Source organism: Kogia breviceps, chromosome 4 (genome assembly GCF_026419965.1).
Source record: "Kogia breviceps isolate mKogBre1 chromosome 4, mKogBre1 haplotype 1, whole genome shotgun sequence".
Lineage (NCBI taxonomy): Eukaryota > Metazoa > Chordata > Mammalia > Artiodactyla > Physeteridae > Kogia > Kogia breviceps.
In genome coordinates, this window is record NC_081313.1 from 62,265,435 (window position 1) to 62,288,848 (window position 23,414).

Consider the following 23,414-nt stretch of genomic DNA (forward strand, 5'->3'; position numbering starts at 1 on the left):
TCACTAGGGGACCAGTCAATCAGCCACTACCCCTTGCTGTAAAACCCCACAGAGGTTTAAAACGATTACACTAGACATTGTCACTCCATCAGTAGAAATAATACCTCCAGTATATGTACATTAATATTTGTTTATCAATTGGATATATGTACTAATCCACTAATATGTTATATATCTTATAAAATATACACTTAAAAAAAGATGAGATAAAATTAACTACAAATACAAGTTTTAAAGTTTTCTTCCTGCACCCTTGCAGGTGTGTACATCTCCCCATTTGGGGGGCCATTGTTCGGCATGGCGGTGGCTAAACAGGAAGGCCCTGCCACCATTTCCAAAGCTGAGTCTGCATCCTGCTCCCCAGATTGTGTACCTCCTTCACATCTGCCAGCTCTCGGTACCACAGCACACAGTTTTACTGCCTTCCTAGTGCAGATCATTATGGAACGTCATCTACTTATTTATGGGTTTACTTGTTTATTCCTACCCCCCGCCCCCCTGACTCCCCAACTAGAATATAAGCTCCATGACAGCCAGGATGGTGCCTGTCTTGTTCATTCCTAGTTCCTCCACACCTAGAAAAGGGCTTGGTACATAGTAGGTGCTCATTAGATACTTATTATGTAATAAGGGTATACAGCTGCTCCCCCACTCAAATTCCAGCTCTTCCCCCTGCTTGGTCCTCCATTCTCCTAGCAGGCAATAGGGCAGGTCCCCTGGCCCTCTGCAGGAAGCAAACAATACCCTATCCTTCTTAGCACAGCTTCCACTTTCAAGACCTCTCATGGAGCGTGAGCCACGGAGGACGATCTTGCTCTTCATAGAAAACACAGGCCCCAATCTCAAATCCAGAACTTAAAAATATATACATATATAATTACAGTATTTCTAAAGGCCGTTCTTCTTTTTTAATCATCTATTTGCAAGCTGAACTATCATATTCATGCAAAAGCGATCCTTCTCAATCAAGTCAAGCTGTTCTTAGAGCTTCTATCTTGGGAGGGAAAAGAGACAGGTGGGCAGGTACCTGATGGTTTTCCACACATCGAAGCCATCCAGAGGCTTGGTGCCCTCTGTGCTGCCCCCCGCCAGCTTCACCAGGGTCGGCAGCCAATCGGAAATGTGGATGAGCTCCCGGTTCTTCACGCCCCTCCGTTTCAGCAAGGGGCTGGCCACAAAGCCCACACCTCGCACGCCTCCTTCCCACAGGCTCCACTTTCTTCCTCGAAGGGGCCAGTTATTGCCCCCTGCCAATGTCTGCCCACCGTTATCTGAAACACAATTAGGTCATGGCATGAGGACAAGGCTAACTATTAGATACATTTAAGAGCAGAAGACTTGGATGCATGTTATTATTAAATGGTGCTTAGGAACTAAGAAAGAAAATTCCTCTTTCCCCTCTCCCATACCAGCTACCCTCCTCCCACCCAACACAACCCTCCATCCCACAGACAAAACCAGGGCTCAGCATGGCACATGTCTGACACTAGACCTCTAAATCCTCCATGGAGAGGGCCACTGAAAAACAAGGAAGGCCCCTGAAGGGAACTGCTTGGGATAGAGCCCTGTGCTGAGCAATGACTAGGATTCAAATGCATGCATGCAACTTTGTGTAACACAGGAGAGTGAACCCAGGTAGGTGGAGCCCCTCCCCGTACATGAAAAGACACCTCTGAATAAGTTTCACTTAGGAACCTAAGGCTCCTAATTAGTGGGGATAGCGAACCTTTTAATTTTCTTCCTGGAAAATTTTTCTAGCATTTAAACTGGTAACAGAATTAACATTTGACTCCCTGGTGATCTGAACTCTTAAGTGTGAAAGTTGAAGACTTCGCCAGTGGGTTAAATGTCTCTGTACACAGAACAGTTGATTGGAAAAAATAATTGCAAGAAAAATTCCTCCCTTCTTGACAGGATGGCAGGACAAAGCTTCATAGTATACTGTATGCCAGGGAAGAGAAGGTTTCTCTCCCAAGACAGCCAAGGGAATGGAGGACATTGGGGAAGCCAGAGAAGATACAAAAGTGACTTCAGTATCTTACCAGCTGGGTGGGGCTCAGAGTTAGAAATTAAGTTGTACTGTAGAAAGTAAAAAGTCATATTTCTTACATACTGAGGTTGTAGAATCATATTATCTCTAAAAGTACTCATACACTTAGGTGACTTTAGAGATGTGTTTTTTTTTTTTTTAATTTTTAAAATTTTATTTATTTATTTTTGCGGTATGCGGACCTCTCACTGTTGCGGCCTCTCCCGCTGCGGAGCACAGGCTCCGGACGCGCAGGCTCAGCGGCCACGGCTCACGGGCCCAGCCGCTCCACGGCATGTGGGAATCTTCCCGGACCGGGGCACGAACCTGTGTCCCCTGCATCAGCAGGTGGACTCTCAACCACCGCGCCACCAGGGAAGCCCTAGAGATGTGTTTTAAATATCACTTATTTGCATGTGCATTACACTCCGATTAAATGTTTTCTAAAAGCCACTGTTATCCAAATGAACCACAGGAGGGCAGTATGACAGATGTGCTCTATAGAACATTATGTATAAAGAAACCTAACAGAGAAATCAAGCTCTATCGAAGCCAAAGGATGCTCATGGAAGGAAAAAGAACCAGTATTTGTTAAGCACCCGCTCTTTACCAGGCACCTCTTTTTTTTTTTTTTTTTTTTGCGGTACACGGGCCTCTCACTGTTGTGGCCTCTCCTGTTGCGGGGCACAGGCTCCAAACGCACAGGCTCAGAGGCCGTGGCTCACGGGCCCAGCCGCTCCGCGACATGTGGGATCTTCCCGGACCGGGGCACGAACCTGTGTCCCCTGCATCGGCAGGCGGATTCTCAACCACTGCGCCACCAGGGAAGCCAGGGAAGCCCTACCAGGCACCCTTTTAATTTCACATTATCACAGACTCTGGAATTGAAGGATGATGCCAGCCACTCACTAGGTGTGTGACCCAGGGCAATACACTGCTTCAGTTTCTCATCTTTAATGTAGAGATAAGTCCTACCTCATTCATGTATTATGGTGAGAATTAAGTGACATCATTTATAATAATGGTTTGGGGCTGGGTACCTGGCACAATCTAAGTGCTCAATAAATGGTAGCTAATATTTATAACAATACAAATAGTCTAGTATTATAACTATTTTGTCATGAGAGAGAGAGAGAGAGAGAGACTTGAAAATGCCAAACAGCTAATAAGTGGCAAAGCTAGGATTCAAACAATGTCTGTGTGACTCCCAGGCTCCTCCTGCCCCCAGAGTGCCCTGCTCCTGAGGTCCCTGGCATAGAGTGAGTTTTATATCTATATAAAACTTTACTTCTCTATGAAAAACATAAGGTCAATCTCAGCTAAGTTTACACTCTTCCCATGATACAGCAGGAGAGCTATCTCAAGGTGATGATAATTCCCTTACGAGGAGCCTCTGTTGCTGGTGGGTAAGAAATTCAAGGCTCTACTGTCAAGGAGGCTTCTGATCAAGCCCTTAACACACCAGGTCTTCAGTTCTTCTCTGTACTTTGTGAGGGGGAGAAGGAAGAGTCTTGAGCTACCTTAGAGGAAGGTAACAGTGCTTCAACACAGGTGGGTGACAATCAATCTCATCATTTGCTATCAGACAAGAACCTTTTCTTAAACCTCACATCTCTTCTTGACAAAGCAAACGGTCACCCAAGCCAGTTTATTAAATACACATTCTATTTCACATGAGCAGACCTGCACACTCAAAACAGGGGGCACCATCTTTAGATAAAGGGAATTCCTCACACTCCACTGAGTATCAGTCACCAATAACCACTGTATCAAAACTTAAAAGAATGGGCTTCCCTGGTGGCGCAGTGGTTGAGAATCCGCCTGCCGATGCAGGAGACACGGGTTCGTGCCTTGGTCCGGGAAGATCCCACATGCCGCGGAGCGGGCCCGTGAGCCATGGCCACTGAGCCTGCGCGTCCGGAGCCTGTGCTTCGCAACGGGAGAGGCCACAACAGTGAGAGGCCCGCATATCACAAAAAAAAAAAAAAACAAAAAAAAACTTAAAAGAAGGTGCTATTCATGTGATACAAAAATACACTGGAAAGAAGTGTTTACACTCTACCTGTGAAGTCACGAATGGCTAAGACAGCACTACCATTTCCCTCTGTTGTCTGTATTGCTATAAATGATACTGGATCAGGGCTTGTAGAAGATGCCTGTTGTCTCCATTTTTGATAGATAACACTCCTTTGAAATATTAGATAATGTCTCTTTCAGTTCCACCTGTTTGTTAGTGGTCAGTACAAAAATGGTGGATGATGAAGATGGTAGAATCAAGAGTGGAGATGATGGGGAGAAGCGTGGGGTGGGTCTGGAATCTGATCTTAGGCCCTTGAGGTATGACTTAGGAAGGAAAATACTCTGGGCTGTAACGAGAATTTGGCCATGGCTGCTACCATAGGAGCTGGAAGGTGTTTCCACATCTTATTTGGGAGGTGCTGATGCAGTGCGTGTGACTATTTTTGCATTAGCTTCTGTGATGTTTTCCCCATTAGCAATGATAAGCGATTCTATCATCTGTTACTGATGTGGCTTCCTCCATCATTTTTTTGAGAGCACTCCAGGGAGAAACCACTGTTAACTGACACACCTGCAACTCATTCTCTTGGGCTCCCCAGTCACAAAGCCAACTGCAGAATCCACTGCATGAAGAGGACAATTCAGCTTTGCCAGGGACCTGGCCAGGCGGCACTGGCTGATGGTCTCCACTTATCAGCAAACATCCACAGACTTAGGCCTTTGAGAAATAGGGTGCTGTCCATTGGTTCTAGTGCATTTGCCTAGGTATTTCAAGGAGTTGGACATAAAACGGATCACAGTAACAGCAAGAATAAAATCAGCTCATTTGAAACAAGGTAGAGAAGGGGGCTTCCAATGTCGTTCACTTAAGTCTGACATAAAGTTCAAAAAGACAATGGAACCACCACCATTTCAAACACATTTCTTTTCATTTTCTCTCCCAATTTTCTTTTGGGCAAAAGTTAATTTTTGTTCTTGTTAAGAATTAATTTTCAAGAGAAAATTTTCAGGTTTCATTTCCTGGCTGACTTACGAAAAAACTTTCAAATCAAAATAAGATGACTCGCCCTTCCGTCTGGCAGCAGCCATCAGGTGAGCCGAGATGCGTGCTTACAAGTACCTCCAGGAGCTATGGAGGAGGAAGCTGCCGGATGCGATGCGCTTTTGCTCAGGGTGCGCTGCCGGCAGTACGGCACTGCTCCGGGCACCCCGCCCCACATGGCCCAACAAGGCGCGCAGGCTGGGCTACAAGGCCAAGCAAGGTTATGCCATATGTCGGATTTGTGTGCGCCGCGGTGGCCGCAAACGCCCAGTTCCTAAGGGTGCCACCTACAGCATGCCTGTCAACCATGGTGTCAACCAGCTCGTTTGCTCAAAGCCTTCAGTCTGTTGCCGAGGAGCGAGCTGGACGCCACTGTGGAGCCCTGTGGGTCCTGAATTCTTACTGGGTTGGTGAAGATTCTATGTAAAAATTTTTTGAGGTTATCCTCATTGATACATTCCATAAAGCTATCAGAAGACACCCTGACACCCAGTGGATCACCAAACCAGTCGACAAGCACAGGGAGATGCGGGGGCTGACGTCTGCAGGCAGGAAGAGCTGCAGCCTTGGCAAGGGCCACAAGTTCCACGACACGATCGGTGGTTCTCGCTGCGCAGCCTGGAGAAGGCGCAATACTCTCCAGCTCCACTGCTACTGCTAATATAAGTAATGTTTGTAAAATTCTTACCTAATAAACAGTTTAGGACATCCATGTCTGCTTAAAAGTGTTTTTTAATGTCTCTTAAAACTAGTTGTGAGCAGATTGTTCATTGAATGCATTGTCAAATTCTGAAAGTTAAAGTGCAATAATGTTTGAAGACTTTAAGTGATGGTGTACCTTGTTTCTAATAAGGGAAATGCCTTTGTTTTTGCTTTATTAGGGAGTTGATACGTCCGTGTTTAAAATGCTGTTTAGGGGATTCCCTGGTGGTGCAGTGGTTAAGAATCCACCTGCCAATGCAGGGGACACGGGTTCGAGCCCTGGTCCGGGAAGATCCCACATGCCACGGAGCAACTAAGCCCGTGCACCACAACTACTGAGACTCCGCTCTAGAGCCTGTGAGCCACAACTACTGAGCCTGCGTGTCACAACTACTGAGCCCACACGCCCAGAGCCGGTGCTCTGTAACAAGAGAAGCCACCGCAATGAGAAGCCCACGCACCGCAACTAGAGAAAGCCTGTGCGCAGCAATAAGGACCCAACGCAGCCAAAAAAATAAAATAAATAAAATTTTTAAAAAATGCCATTTGGTACAATAGGTGTAAAATTCTGTAAAAGAGGAGTGCAGAAACCAGCCATGTCGATTTGTTGGTGCATGTGATGAAATCTACAGCTTTACTGGGGTGATGCAGTGCTCTGCTGGTTTACTCTAAAGTGGCTGTTATATGTAGTTTGGCAAGGACAAACTTTAAATTGGGTTTTCCTTGGAAATGTGAAAGATGTCGTGATCCTTTATCATGATCATATGCAGAAACATAATGAAAGTTGACTAGGGCCCACATTTTTTAGACTTAATCTACTATTCCATTTATGTAACTGATGCTTCCAAAAGGTGAAAAATAAAGGAATGCCACCATTTTTTAAGAGAATTGAATAAACCTGTTCCAAGATGTTTCTCTTACAAATTGAAACAAATCCTGGTTAACCTAAATTAAATTGCCTTGGCCTCCACGGTACTACTAAAGTTCACATAAAAGGTGGGAGTTCCTGATTCAATCCTATGACTCTGGGATCTGTAGAATACTTAACTTCATGCAAAATAGTCATGGTATTTACACTAGTATATATAGAAACTGATGGAAATTGAACACTAGGTAAATGAGAAGGGAGTTTTAAACCCTAACGTTTGTAAGCTAGCGATGCTAGGATTGGGAAATTGGTGTTCATCAGGTACCTTTCAAGTTGTGGGAGGATAGAAAAGGCTTGGATCAAAATTTTAAATGTTTTATCTGTAGTATTAGTTTATGACCATTATGAACTCTAAGCCACCTTAGGGGGGAAAATAGGGTTGGTTTTATTTAAAAGTAACATCGCTAAGTCCAATCAGTGTTATCTTGGGTCAAGCCACTTTATCCGTTCCCATAAGGCTACTGAGGAGACTCATGTAGTTGGTGTCAGTACAAGTTCAATTGGTTTCCGAAAAAAAAAAAAAAAGATGACTCCAACTAGTAAAGGAAGCTATGAAACATTTTTTGGGGGGAAATCATTTTTCAGCAATGTTTTTGGCAGGGGGAAAACCTAATTATAAAATCTGTGCCGTATAGAAAATAAATGTCAAACTAAAACAAATGTCATCTACAGATGGTAAATCTCACTTTATTATACATTATTGAACAAAAATAGCTGTCAAAAAGTCATGGAAAAACACTGGTTAGCCAAAGATCCGAGCAAACACATTAAGTATATGACAGTGAAGCCTCATTCGCATCCAGCTGATAAAAATTAAGATGGAACCATGACAACAGCATTAGTTTTTAGGACTACTCCCCAAACGGTAACGTTGTGGCTTGGCTTTAGAAGGCTGCCCTGAACCATCAGTGTATATCTCCATCACCGGTCTCACCTGGACCCCTGGGGTAACATACAGAATGTTTCACATTGCTATCAGAGGCATCTTTGTGAAGCCCAAACCAATCAGGCCACAAGCGTGTTTAAAGACCTCTAACTGCTTCCCAATCAGGAAAAAGTTCAAACTTCAGTCCAACACATGGAATCCTTCATATGTGGCTCCAAACTACTTCTGGGGCATCAGCTCCTGCCCTTCCCCACAAAGCAGGCACTGTGCTTCGGTCACAGAGAACTTACTTCTTGTTGTTAGAATACAACATGCTGACGTTGCCTGGGTACATGTTGGCTCCTTTGCCTAAAATGCCCTCCCCATCTTTCCTCCTTGACTTAAATGTCACGTTGCTGTTTTTAACTTACTCCCCCCAGACAAACTCTGTCTCTTCACTGTCCTCCTGCACTTTATACTTTTCTGTCACATTTATCTCTGTATGGTGTTAATTAGTTATTCGTGGTTTCTCTTCCCCGAGAACTCTGGCTCTCCAGGACAAGAACAATGTCTCATTCTTCTTTGCATTCCCCAAGACCTAGCACAGGATGTGCCAAAGAGGAAGGTCGAGATTTGAGGGTGGAGAGGGGGGAACAAATAAGTGAATGGAGAAAAGGCCAACAAAAATGGGAGGCTGAAGACACTAAAAATTAACTCTGATTACTGCATAGGGTTTTCTGAGCCTTCATCCAGCCACCCTATGACCTTAACTTTTAGGAAGCTGTTCTGCACACAGATGCTGCTTATTTTACAGGATATTGGCAAGCGGCACTCCTGGAACCCCATGAGGATTTAAACAAATCCAACCCACAAATACCAGAATTGTTTGTCCAATCTGGATCAGTTACCCAAAGTCAAAGGGGTTGTTGGAGTGCATTTGAGGAAGCACGGTCCTGGATGGGAAGAGAGTCCTCACTCACCCCCTTAACAAATCTTTCTGGATTTCATGGCCCATGGACCACTCTAGCTTTGGGGAAATGCTACTAGTGGTAACTGGTGACTAGGCCTCTCAGAGAACCTGTAACCGGAATGACGGGGTAGAGGCAACCACCATCAGAGAGAGGAGAACCCAGGCACGAGGAGCAGGAGGCTCAAAGGCCTGATTCAATTACACATTAGATGGCAGGTGTTCTGTGTCAAGCTTCTTAAGTAAAGACTAAATTAACCGTACTCTTAAGAACCACTCTGAACTTAAGGAAAACTTGAGCTGAACGATGACTAGATATAAACAAAAAGGTGTCTGTTTTATGACTAATATTATTTTTTCCTATCATTACCACAGTCACATTTCTAATTTTATCGAAGTGTACTCAAGGGATAGGAATTAAGTGCTGTGAGTTTGGGCAAATCACTCTCTCTCTGAGCCTAAGTTTCCCCATTTGAAAAATGAGGATAATAACAATACCCATCTTAACATAGAGCCTGGCGCAGAAGTAGTGCTTAATAAATATTAGCAATTTTCATTGATGATAACCACCACCAGCAGCAGCATCAAAGTATGCAGAGCAGAACAGGCTCCCAGCTGGGTATTTATTAAACAGATGCTAGATTTAGGTTTTATAACCATACTCTGAAGTGCCATGCTTTTGTAAGAAGGTATTTCAAGCATAGACCCTTCCAAGGAGCACTCTCTTCTCTGTATGTAATTTCTTGAACATCATAAGAACATGAAGAATTGTGAGGGGTTTTGTTACGATTCCTTTCTGTTTCCATGAATTTAAATAAAGCATATCAATTATCAAAGAAAGAGGTACAATGGCCATAGCCTGTCATTCAAATTAAATTTCAGAAACTGAATCTTTATTCAGATATTCATCTGAATATTTGTAGGGGTTTTAAATGGTTTGCAGCATTCAGGGCAGATCAACGCTCTGACCCCCCCCAACTCCCAGTCAGACACAACCATACTTTACATCTTGATTAAAAGAACCAGCAAGGGGAGTGTTCCTGCCGAGCTAGCATTAAGGGGGATTCTGGTGGAATGGAATTGGCAGCCAGACGTCAAATAACTGATGCAGCCACCAAAAGAGCTAAAGATAAAGAAAGACGGATGCAGGGGAAGGGCAAAATCAGGAATGAATGGGGGTCACAAAGAAAAAAAAATTACATAGCGTTGTAGTAAAAGATTTCCTGATTTTAATGGGACTAATGTCATTGTTTATAATGATGAGATACCAATGGGATTTTATCTTCTCCTTTAAAACTTATTAAGGATGAAAAGTCTCAAAAGTCTGTTGAAAGATTGAAAACATTTGGTCTCAAAAAGTTAAAATGGAACTGGAAACTGGAAGACAGTGTCCTAATTTATGACATATTGGTAGGCAAATAACTGAACTTTTTTCTGAAGTTTAAATCATAGGTACTCACAGATCTTGGAGATCCTTAAATGAAAGTTGTAAGCACAAAATGTTATGAGTCACTCACACTTAGATGGCAAGGGTAATGCTAGCTTTGATCTCCACATTCTGGATCCCCTAACAAGTAGCACAGAAGCCCTTTGTTTGGAATATTTAGGGTCAAGAAAAGTACCAAATGTTTATTCAGTCCTTTCTTAACAACTAAAGCTCTCCTTGCTTTTCCTGCAGTTCGCTCTTGAAAGAATGCTTTTTTTTTTTTTTTTTTTAAGCTAATAAAGTTATGAATTTCAGGGCAAACTAAAATGTTTTGACATCTTTACGGAGTACCATTTACTCACAAATTACTTGGCTCCCCTTCCAGACTTGAAACCCCTTTAAGGTGGCCAGATAATTTTTTACTAGATAGCTATTTATCTGTCACTAACACCAATAAAGAAGTGATAGATGAAAAAAGTATCACAAAAGTGCTTTAGAGTCTGGCAAGTTCAAAGACATCAGGAGAGAAGTGAAAATATCATCAAGAGGTAGAAAAAAGTAAAATTGGGGTTGCAAAATAGTAAGTGGACTACTTGTATGGTGAGAAAGATGGGAATTGAGGTCAATGATTTTTTTCAGAAAGAATGATACTAGAGAAAGCTCACATATTCTATTTGGGCAAGCATCAACTACTTTAACTTGTCTTTATGTTTCCAAATCTACAAAACAAGTTAAACGTTCTGAATTTACCCTTGAAGCAGAAACAACATTTTACTGGATCTCTACTTCATAAGTAGCAAGATTTGCTTTTAGGGTTACTTGGAAAAAATCAATAAACCAAACTGAGTGGACAGGCAGTTTTCTTTCCCCAAAGCTCTTCTCTGAAGTTTGCTAACTGCTAAAGGATCTCACTAGTATGTGATTGTCTAATTATGGCAGGAGAGACCAAGAAAAAGGTAATGAGAACATTGATTAGCACAATCTTCTTTGAAGAAAAACAGAAGAGTAAATCCTAAGAGATCTCATCACAAGGAAAAAGATATTTTCTTCTTTTTCTTTTATTTTGTACCTATACAAGATGATGGATGTTCACTAAACTTAATTGTGGTAATCATTTCATGATGTATATAATTCAAATCATTATGCCATACACCTTATACAATGCTGTGTGTCAATGATATCTCAATAAAGCTGGAAGAAGAAGAACAAAAAGAAGAGCGAAACATTTAATTGCAGAAACAAACCAAAAAAATTCAATACACCTAAATACTAAGAAGTTTGTTAAAAGAATTTCAAATATTGAATGCATACTTAATAAAGGTATGAGAACAAGATTCCCTTCAGATCTGCAGATAACACCTGATCCAAAGGCAGAGTGAAACAAACTTTGAGTTCTCAGACTCCTGGTCCTCCTGACCACGTGAGGTGGGCAGTACCCCTTCTGACCAGGATGACACAGTGGGAGGGAGGGGAGGTCCAGGTGACCCTGGCCATCCCAAGGGCAGGGGAAGACAGTGCTAGCTGTTGGGAGTGAAGGCAGCTGGAGGAGAAGAGAACGCGTGGCAGGCAGCCTGGGTCCCTCACCCAATGAGAGGCAAGTAGTGAAGTAGAGGCACTTTAGCGAGACCAAAGGATGCTGAGAGAGAGAGAGGTCCGGTACCTGGGAAACGCAACGTCTTCTGATCAGCCATGAGCTAGGGTTAAAGAACAAAACCAAACAACCAAACAAATCAAAATAAATGCCCCGAGTGACCACAATAGGCATCACCAAGTCCCTGCAATCAGATCCTAACTCAGGGTCCTTTTGGTTTCAGACACGATTCTAATAATACGTATGATGGCTGGCTTCCTAATTTCATAGCAGGTTAGGTAGGTGCAGACTGCTGGAGTTGGTCTCCTAAGAATGAGGGAAGGAGCAGAAAAGATACGCATTTTAAAAGAAAAAAAATATGAATTTTAGTTTTAAAACTAAAAAAAGAATTTCCCTGGTTTTCTAGTGTTAAGTGATCTACACTGATGTATATTAAGGACACCACTGTATGAAGCATAACATAATAATGAAAAAATTAAAATGATAACCTTACATCATTAAGACGTATATAAGAGGCTCGGGGTATAGTTAAGGACAGCTTAGACCTAGAAAAAGGTTTATAGCCCATATTCACGTCTCTGATCCCACCTAGATCAATATAATGTGACCACCTCCACCTGTCATTTTTAGGTCACAACTGCAGGCATGCAAAAACTTTTACTGTCATGGCATAGAGTTAAAAGCCTATACACGGAAAAGAGAGAAAATGATTCCAGGTCAGAGTTGGGACCCCAGCAGGACTGAGCTCAGCTGCAGGCGGGGGAGGGGAGGGAGCAAGTTACACTTTTTTGCACGTCTACTTTCGTGGATTGAAACGTGTGATTACCAGGCATATGTGTGAGCATTATGGCTGGACACCCTGTGTTTGGTGGTTAGAATAGTTGTGTTAAGTTACCCTGCAGGTGAGATAGAAGGTGTTTTTACCGTTGTGGTTATTTGGTTTTTATTGTGGATGTGGTAATATGTGACCTGCCTGCAGGCTCATTCACAGATTTTACCTTTTTATCTAATAGCACCTGTAATAACTGGGAAAGTTCTGAAATAGGGAAAAAAAGCTTCTATATCATGGTTCTCAAGTCTTTCAAGCCTAACACTCCCTTATTATAACAAATGTTTTGTTGTGCTCCTTTGACTCCCTGTAATGGAATTCATACACATTACACTTGCACACCTAATTTTTAAAATAACTTTAAATGTAATATAAAGGAAAAATGGCAACTGATAATAAAATAGTATGTATTTCATATGAAAACATGCAGGCAGAGAAAATATAGCAAAGTGGTTAGATAATTGCCTGGACTATATATGAATACAACTGGACTTAAAGGAGGCCATTCCACACTAGAAATACAGAAGAATGAAAGAGAGCGGGGATGAACATGAGAATAAAAATCAGAATTTATCTTCCAGAAAACAGAGAGGGGCTTCCCTGGTGGCGCAGTGGTTGGGAGTCCGCCTGCCGATGCAGGGGACATGGGTTCGTGCCCCGGTCCGGGAAGATCCCACATGCCGCGGAGCGGCTGGGCCCGTGAGCCATGGCCGCTGAGGCTGCGCGTCTGGAGCCTCTGCTCCGCAACGGGAGAGGCCACGACAGTGAGAGGTCCGCGTACCACAAAAAAAAAAAAAAAAAAAAGGAAACAGAGAGAATCCTAAACTTCCCAACTCATTCTACGAGGCCAGCATTACTGTGATTCCATTGCCAAAGACACTACACAAAAAGAAAACTACACTGAACAGAGGTGCAAAAATCCTCAATAAAATTTTAGTAAATCAAATCCAGCTATGTATAAAAATGATAATACGTGATTATGTTAGTTTTCTATGGCTGCCATAACAAAGTACTACAAATTTAGCCACTTAACACCAGTTCATCATCTTATAGTTTTAAGTCTGAAGCAAGTCTCATTGGGCTAAATCACGGTGTTGGGAGGGCTGCATTCCCTTTCAGAAAGTCAGCAATGGCAGTTGAGTCTTTCTCACTTGGTATTACTTTGACCTCCTCTTTGTCCCTCTCTTCCACTTATTTTTTTTAAAATTAATTAATTTATTTATTTATTTTTGGCTTTGTTGGGTCTTTGTTTCTGTGCGAGGGCTTTCTCTAGTTGTGGGGAGCGGTGGCCGCTCCTCATAGCGGTGCACAGGCCTCTCACTGTCGCGGCCTCTCTTGTTGCGGAGCACAGGCTCCAGATGCGCAGGCTCAGTAGTTGTGGCTCACGGGCCCAGTTGCTCCGCGGCATGTGGGATCTTCCCAGACCAGGGCTCGAACCCGTGTCCCCTGCATTGGCAGGCAGTCTCTCAGCCACTGCACCACCAGGGAAGCCCCCTCTCTTCCACTTTTAAAGACTCTTGTGATTCTATTTGGCCCTGTCAGATAATATTCCCATCTTAAGGTCAGCTGATTGGCAAGCTTAATTCAATCTGCAACCTTAGTTCCCATTTGCCATATAACATAAGATATTCAGAGGTTCAGGTCTTTAGGATGTGAACATCTTTGGGGGAAGCAAAGGGAACATTGCCCTGCCTACCACAATCATGATGAGCAAATGAGGCTTATCCTAGGATTGCAAGTAATTTTCAAATAAAAGAATGATGCTGGGAGAATTACACTACCCAACTTCCAAGACCTCCTATAAAGCTACCGTAATCCAGACAGCCTGGTACTAGAATAGGGAGCCTAATAAAAGAACCACCTGTTAGTGATTATCTGATATTTAGCAAAGGTGCCAAATAAGCCAGTCAAGGAAAAAGTCTTTGCAACAAATGATTCTAGAGTAACTGAATATCTATGGGGGGGGGCGGAGAAAGAACCTTGACCAATCCCTACTTCACAACTTACAGAAAAATTAATTGAAGATGGCTCATATTTCAACTCAATAGTAAAAAAGAAAAATTAAAATATGAGCCAAGGATTTGAACAGATATTTATCCAAAGAAGATATACAAATGGGCAAGAAGCACATGAAAAAAATGTCCAAGGGGATGCAAATCAAAACCACAAGAGATACCACTTCACACTTACTAGGACGCCTATAATAAAAAAGACTAGGACAAGTGTTGGTGAGGATGTGGAGAAACTGGGACCCTCATACACTGCTGGTGGGAGTGTAACATGGCACAGCTGCTTTGGAAATAGTTTAGCAGTCCCTCAAGAAGTTAAACATAAAGGTACCACATAACCCAGAAATCCCACTCCTAGGTGTGTATTCAAGAGAAATGAAAACATACATCCACACAAAACCTTGTGCATGAATGCTCATAGCAGCATTATTCATAACCGCCAAAAAAAGTGGAAACACTCAATGTCCATTAATTGATGAATGGATAAGATACATTTTCAGCAATATACAGGGAAAAAAAGGAACACAATAAAAAGAATGAAGTATTGACACATTCTACAATATTGGTGAACCTTGAAAACATGCTAATGAAAGAGGCCAGATAAAAAGGCCATATACTGTATTTTTCCCTTTACATGAAATGTCCAGAATAGGCAAATCTATAGAGACAGAAAGTAGATTAGTGGCTTCCAAGGCCTGGGAGGAAGGGGAAAATGCTAATGGTACAGGATTTTTTTTTTGTGGGGGTGATAAAAAAATTAGATAATGATGAGGATTGTACAACTCTGTGAATATACTAAAAACCACTGAATTGTACACTTTCAAAGGATGAATTTGATGGTGATATGAATTATATCTTAACAAAACAAAACTGTATGAGAAGAAAAAGATGGACCAAAGACCTAAATGTAAATGCGAAAACCATAAATCTTTTATAGAAAAACATAAGAGAATATCTTGTGACTTGGAGGTAGGCAAATGTTCTTAAAATCAACAGGGTTGGTAATACATTGATGTATTAAAATTGATAAGACCCATAATAGTGTAAGATGAAACAGAGGGATAATATAACTTCAAAGGCAGAATAAGCAGTGGGGTAAAGTGCAGCTCTGGTCAGCCGGTGGGATCTCACTGCAATGAAGCATCCATTCTACATTTTTTGCCCTTTGGATGAGAGGTGGGTTAAGGAAGAAACCCTACATTCAGGAAAACTCTTCCTGTTGTCACTAAAATGTATATGATCTGCTTCATGGAAATAGTCCAAGCCTGCCCACTCCATGTATATTTCAGAGCACAGGCAAGGTTATACCTCAGTACAACAGATGTGAGTCTTCTAGACAGGGCATTCTCAACACCACCCTAATTATCAAAACCCGGAGCTTCCAGGACATGGCAGATTCTTTGTTCTTGTTTTCACCAATCTATCAAATTGACTTGGCTTCTTTTAAAAACAGTAGATCTTTTCTAGAATCAATGTGTCTTTCTTTCTCTTACAGACCCTTACTTTTTATACCTCAGTTTTTCATCAGGGCCTTTTGTGGTAAGCTGACTCTACAAAACATCTGCCTGGCATGTGAGACACAAAATTTTCTTTTGGAAAGCTTTTTGTATGTACCCAAAGAGACTGCTTCATTATTTATTCCATTTTTGGCTTCCTGCAAGTTTAAATGTTGAATCAAGTGGAAAATAACTTCAAAATAGATAAGAGATTACATGAATCTTTCCATACTTCATGTAGTCATATGAAGATATATTAACCCTATCAGATATGAAATACTGTTAGTGATTTATTTTTTATTTTCTGATTTGTGTATGGTAAAATTCACTTGTTTTGGTGTGTAGTTCTATGAATTTTGACAAATGAAGTCATATATCTAGCACCACAATTAAATGTGAAAATTAATAAAAGGAAGACTCACTAAAATGGAGTTGAAGGCCAGAAGGGGAAGTTCTCACACAGTACCAGTCAACGTCAATTTCAGGAAGAATTGTCAATTACAGACCCTAACAGAAGAATCACCAACAGGAAAGAATCATCAAATATGGGACCTCAACGGGAAAAGACATACATTGCATCTCTTACAAGAAATCGACCACCTCGGCTACTCAGCCAATGAAAAAACACATTCACCTTGAACTCTCACTTTTCTCCAATGGACTTTCATTCAAAACAACCCTTCCCAACTTCTTCCTTTTTCTCTATAAAATAATACCCCTCTCCTTTGTTGGACTTGCCTATTCTTTTGCTATATCTTGCTTGTCCTGAATGTGCAGTTCCTCGCCATTCCTGAATAAACTCATTTTTGCTGGTAAAATAACTTTTAAGGTCAACACAAGATACAGAACAACTCCATCACCCCAGAATCAGTCCCCTGTGCTACCCCTCTATAGTCAAATCCTCCACCCAACCCTTAACCCCTGACAACAACTGACGTTTTTTCCATCTTCAAAGTTTTCCTTTTCCAGACTGTCATATAGGAAGAATCATACAGTGTGTAACCTTTTGAGTCTGGTTTCTTGCACTCAGCATAATGCATTTGAGATTCATGCAAGTTAGCCCATGTATAATGGTTCATTATATTGCTGAGTAATAGTCCACTGTACAGATGTACCACAGTTTCATTTATTTACTAGTTGAAGGACATTTGAGTTTTTTCCCAGTTTTTGACAATTATTGATAAAGCTGCTATAAACATGGGGGCATAGGTTTTTGTACAAACATGTTTTCATTCCTCTTGGGTAAATCCCCATGATCAGAATTTCTGCTTTCAAGATGTTTTTTCATCTTTGGTTTTCAGCAGTTTGATTACAATGTAGATGTGGTTTTCTTTGGGTTGATCTGATCTTACTGAGCTTCTCGAATCTATACATGTATTTTTCACCAAATCTGTGAAGTTTTCAGACATTATCCCTTCATGTACTTTTTTCTGCACCAATATTTTTCCTTTTCTTCTGGGACTGTAATGACATAAATGTTAAACCTTTCAATATTGTTCTATAGGTCCCTCAGCTCAAGTTTTCATCTTTTTCCTCTCTGTCTTTCAGACAGTGTAATGTCTACCGATCTATCTTGAAGTTCACTGACCCTTTCCTCTATCATCTTCATTCTGCTATTGGGCCCATAGAGTGAATTTTTAATTTCAGGTACTGTATTTTTCAGTTCTAAAATTTCAATTTGGTTCTTTTTTTCCCTTTCTATTTCTCTTGACAATTTTTATTTTTCCATTCATTTCAAGAGTGTTCAACTTTATCTCATGGAGAATGGTTATAACTAACCCAATTAGATTCAGAGTACAAGTCTGTCTTGTCTGTGGATGGTGGTCCTAATATCAGTTTAGTTTTTAAAGTCTTTGCAATGACGTTTGGGTTTACCCAGTGTGTGCCCAACCCAGGGGTTAGTCTGGGACTCGGGCAGTGACTTACATCACAGGTGAGTTCCTGAAGTCTTTGCTTTGCTTCTTTGGGTCTATGTGACACCTGCGCATCTTGGAGCTGAGCCTGGGACTTATGTCAGTTCACACACAGAATCAGGGGATCTTCTTCTCCAGCTCTTTCCTCTCAGAGATTCCCCTATACTTTCCAGCCCCCAGCGTTCCCTTTTCCTGGCTCCTCTGGTCAGAAAGACAGGTTTCTCGAAGGTTTTAGCCTCCTAAAAACACAACTGAGGATGCCTTTTGGAGCAAAGCAGCAAAAAGACAGAGAGAGAGATAAAGTAATAGGATCCTCCTACTCTCTTTGGACAAAAGGGGCCCCTTTTCCCTGGTCCTGTGGTCAGAAAGAACCTTCTTATTGCGTTTTAGGAGCCCAAACCCCTACCACAAAAGCAATGCAGATCCTCAAGTGGGGCTGGCCTTGGGGCAGGGTCAGGAGAGAAAAGAGAGAGAAGAAAAAAGAAACAAATAAAATGTGAATTCCCCTACATTTTCTAGCAAAAGACTCCGTTCCCAAACCTCTGTTCTGAAATAGGGGGTTTCACCTGTAGATCCTGCTGCCAACACCTGCTTCATAATTCCATCAGCCCTTGGGTCTAAGCCAAGAGACAGAAGAGTGAAAACAAAGCCCACAAAACTCACCCCGGGTAGAGGGGATTGGTGATGCTTTAACTTCATCCCTGTTCACCATTTGCTTGCTTTTGTTTACTTTTTAGGTGCCCCAGGCAGTTGTTTTCTGTATTTTCCAGAGTTTTTAGTTGTAATCCATGAGAGAGATAGGCTTTGCGTGGCTGCTCCATCCTGCCCAGCACCAGTAGGGTACCATCATGATTTTAACGAGAATAGGCCCATGGGACTTGTGATATCTGGTCCTGGGTTTTGTTGGTGCTCGTTTTTACTTTGTTGTTGTTTTTACCTTTGCCTGAATTTATATAGAAACAGAAGGAACGACGCCTCATGCCAGGTAAGAATAAAAAAGAAAACTATTATTTGAAAGGCCTTAATTAAGCACCTGCTCAGTGCCCATGACTGCTGTCAGCACTGTGGAAAAAGACGACAGAGGGTCAATACATGGTCCCTGCTCTCAAGGGACATGAGAAGCCCAGCCCAGGTGAAAGATAAAAGACTGTCCACTATTTGGGTTAAAAAGGATACAGAGAAAGAAGAGAGATGAAAACTGGGGAATGAGAGAGGATGACATGGAGGCTGTTCAACCTTGGGCCAGACCTTGATGGAGAGGAAAAGGCACATTCCACCCAAGGGGGAGAGGGCTTGATGGGGTAATTATTCTTCCAAAGTTGGTTTTGTACATTTTTATTACACATTGAGTTTATTTGCCCAAAGGAAAACTAAGAGGCAGTTTCTCAGGGCATTTTATTACTCCTGACCCTGTTCTTCCCTCCCCTTCCCTCAACTTGGTAAAAAGCATTTCCAGGACTTTGGTTCAGAGTGAGGACTGGAGGCCCAGTCATGCTGGAGTGAGTCATGGGATCTTTCCTGGGGAGTCTTGAATTACCACAGACAAAATTCTCAATAATGGTTGTAACTCAGCTGGTTGCTGGCACTGTTCGTGTGCTTCAGCTGAGTTAAAACATTCGGAAGTTTAGTCTTCATATTTTATTTGGGTTTATTCCTACAATCACAAAGGCAGTATCTTCATTCGAGGACAGCATCTATTATATTTGAAAATACTTTTTGTTAAGTATTCAGGAAGGCTTTGCACGGAGAGCCCCTGTGAGCAGACAGCCACAGAGGAGGAAAGGCCACGGGTAGAACGGTTGCACAGATGGCCAAGTCCATTGTGAATTTTCACTTGCAGCTGTGTGGAAAATACCTATGCTGGTGACTCAACATCTTTGGATTTCTAGCTTTAAATTACAGCACGGCAGAGAATGTTTTCAATTGCTGAGCCTATAGGGAGGCTGGTGAACGTCAGCCAGTTTTGAGCCCATCAGCTACCATGCGTTGCAATACCAACGGATGATTAAATAAATAAACAAAAGAGACCCTGTCACCATCAGGGCATCAAGCATGGTATGTGGACAGCTGCCATGGTAACCAGACCTGTGGCTGACAGAGATACTGTATCTATTTCCAATAATAGAAATTTAGCTTCCTGCTTGTGTGACTTAATGCTGGGGTCTTGGTTTTCTTTTCTGAACTGGGGTGTGCTCAGATCCAAAGTTATTACTTGGCCAGCCCACCAGGATCACATGTAAATGGCAGGACCCGTGACTGTATCACATTTGTTCCTTTTCACAGTTCTGTCTGGGAACTCTACCTTTTGTAAAAGACTTTGCTAGTGTCCTTCCATCCCCATCCCCCCACTTCCACCCTCCTCCTGGCTGGCTGCCGGGACTGTATTTTGTCGCTTATCTAACACAAAATAAACAGAACAATCTGGAGCTAATTTAAGTGGTTTACCATATCAGGATACAGCTGGGAAAGATTTTAAGAAAAAGGCTCAACAGGAACAATAGTTCTGTGAAGTTGAGCAGCAGGCAGAGAGCACAGGAAGGCGGTTTCAGACAGCCTGGCAGACAGCTGTCAGCCACTCCAAAAACAACCCCCGAAGCCAATGAAAACGGGCAGGGTCTGTACGGGCCTCTCAGCCGGAACACTCACAAGGAAAACAAGGGATTCGCTGGCATTCTGAGTTAATGGCTCAAGTGTGAGGGCCACCAGCTTCCCGGGAGCCCTTCAGCAGGGCTCCCATGCAGCAGGGACTCAAGAGGAATTGCAGATGAGGGACAACACTTCACTGCTCCACGACACTGGCCAAGACTGTGTTATTTTCTTTTTGACGTGCATGCATACACACTGGCTTTATCCAGACTTAGGAATCCAGCGAGGCCCCACAGAGGAACATATGTTTTTGACATCAGTTTCTTCTACTCTGCAGGCGGGTTGTCTTTTTTTAACTCTTTGGGGGCCTCTGGTTAGATCTTGAATTTCCTGGTGCAGCTTGACAGAGATGAGAGGGCTTGAGGGAGTTAAATAAAGCTATGTGCTGCCCTTGAAAGAACTTGCAAACGCTTTATATATCAAAACAAACAAGAAAACCTCACTTGGATCAAGCTTTTGACAAAAATTCAACCAGTTAGGTAAACGGCATGGTCCTGAAGGCAGTGACGTTTCGTGCAGAGAATACTGGATTGGAAGAGTAGAGCCTGGGACTGGAAGTCTACTTCTGCCACCACAAAAGGCTTCTGGGTCAAAGTTTCCTCACTGAGGACCAGATGCCCTTATCCTCTTCTTCATCCTCTAATTCATGATATTAGCTTCTGCTCACACCTTCTTCCAGAGAGCATTCGACTTAGTAAAAATGTCCCTCTGACAAGGGACATAGACAACCTCTGGGTCTATTATGAAACAATTCCATTTGTTTGAGGATAACTTTAAAAAAAATCATCCTTGTCTATGTTCTAAAGGAAGAAGAATGCCATTTGGAAGATCCAATTTAAAAAAAAACAAATAAAAGAGTAGAAATAAATGTTTTACTAGTCACTTTCCATCTATTGTATCCTGTGTCACAACAGATCATGATAAAAGAACTAACTTAAGACTCAAATTTCAGCATGCAAATAGGCAGAGATATGGATAGGCTTTCTAAGAACAGAAAGGAATATGAACACTTCTAAAAGATATTTTTTTTAAAAAAGGAAGGCAGAGAAATATCCCCTTTAGAAATGTAATATCCCTTCTATTTCCAGAGCATGTAAGTTTGGACAATGATTATTTCAAAAATATCCAAGCACACTTAAAAAAATCCAACTCTCTGAAAATATGAAAATCTCTCTAGAACAGCTCTCAAACAGCAGCATGTACCAGAATCACCTAGAAGGTATGTTAATGCACAGATTGCTGGGTCCCTCCTCCAGAGTTTCTGGTCCAGAGGTGGGCCTGAGAATTTGCATTTCAAAGAAGTTCCCTGGTGATGGTGATGATGATGCTTCTGAGACCACACTTTGAAAACCATTTCTCCAGAGAGAGGCTGAATGGCTGATACATTAAAGTCAACCTGTTTTACTATGCATCTTTTTTGTTGTTCTTTTGAATCACTGGTCAAGTGTGGTTGACGAGTGAGAGCGGAAAAATAAGCAAGAACACAAATGGGTACTGAATCCATGCAGAATATTCACAAAAGTCACACAAAGAGAAAATGGCTGGACCTTAACTTTTGTGAGGATTAAATTATAAAAGAATTATAAAAGCAGTTATTTTCTGAAGGGTAAAATTGACCTTTACTTAAGGATAAAAAAATGTGGCAAAGGAGAAATTTTTATAATAATGAGCCCCTACTCTAGACTCCACACACAGTGGTTCTCACCCTGGCTACACTACAGAATCACTTGGGGAACCAGAATCTTCTGAGAGGGCTTTCAAGGTGCTTTGGAAATACAGAGAAGATGGCAAACCTGCCTAGAAGGTGTTCTGCCCTGTAGAAAAGGGTGTTTGAATTCATTATTGGACCACAAAGTCTCAAATGATATCTTGGAAATCAACACAAAGATGATGATGTCAAGGAAGATTAAATAGCATGCGATAAACTGCACAGCGAGTTAGAAGCAAAGCCACAATAAAAACTCTTTTCCTGAAGCCCATCCAAATCTCTGTCTATCATATTATTTGACTACAATGGCAATAATAAATTGAAAGATAGGAAAAAAAATAAGGTAATTGGGGAGAATTTTATTTTATTTTATTTTATTTTATTTTATTTTATTTTTTTTTTTTGTGGTTCGCGGGCCTCTCACTGTTGTGGCCTCTCCCGTTGCGGAGCACAGACTCCGGATGCGCAAGCTCAGCGGCCATGGCTCACGGGCCCAGCCGCTCCGTGGCATGTGGGATCTTCCCGGACCAGGGCACGAACCCGCGTCCCCTGAATCGGCAGGCGGACTCTCAACCACTGCGCCACCAGGGAAGCCCGGGGAGAATTTTAAAATAGAGATCTCAGTACACAACAGTAAGGTCAATAATCATCTTGGAGATTCCAGTGGTTTCATTCAAAGTATCCACTTTAAGAAACTGAGGAGTCAATACAGCTTTCATCAGTTCTGAAACCACACTTTTAATGAATGGTTATGTAACCAGGCCTTCGCTATCTACAACCTAAGTGGTTGTGGTGAGGTTGGTTAATAACATTGTTGTAGTACATGAAGACCATATGTATTTGAAGAATAAAGAAAAAGAGAGAAGATGGACTAGAGCGATGCCATCTGGCAGCCTTAACAGCTCACAGGCAAGCTCTTCTCAAGCAAGCTGTTTCTGATACTCCATCTGCGAGATCACCGTATTGCACTGAGAGAGGTTTGCCAGAGGGAAAGTGAGGTCATGGAGTGATTTGGTAAGGCCCCCAGCTTGTCTGTGACTCAGCCTACATTATGGGACTTAAAATGAATTAAAACTACATTTTAAGAGCTGTATCTTCCACCTGGTTCCCATCACTGCTTTTGGCTAGCAGGAAAAGGACCTGTCAGTTTTTATCGGCAGGAGGTAAAAAGGGACAGCACATTTCAGGGGAAAGCAAATAAACATACTTGCCAGGATGGTTTCGGGTTTACCAACACAGCAGGT

At 42.0% G+C, this 23,414-nt stretch overlaps 1 protein-coding gene and 1 pseudogene across 1 annotated transcript in view; one reads left to right on the forward strand and one right to left on the reverse strand.

Moving 5' to 3' along the window:
• Nucleotides 1-23,414, reverse strand: part of ARSB (arylsulfatase B) — a 177,412-nt gene that overhangs the window by 94,078 nt on the left and 59,920 nt on the right. The window contains exon 5 of the mRNA XM_059061387.2: nucleotides 1,028-1,271. Coding sequence (XP_058917370.1) covers nucleotides 1,028-1,271 — 244 coding nt within the window. The remainder of the gene's footprint in view (nucleotides 1-1,027; nucleotides 1,272-23,414) is intronic.
• LOC131755155 (large ribosomal subunit protein eL15-like) lies at nucleotides 5,151-5,756 on the forward strand (annotated as a pseudogene).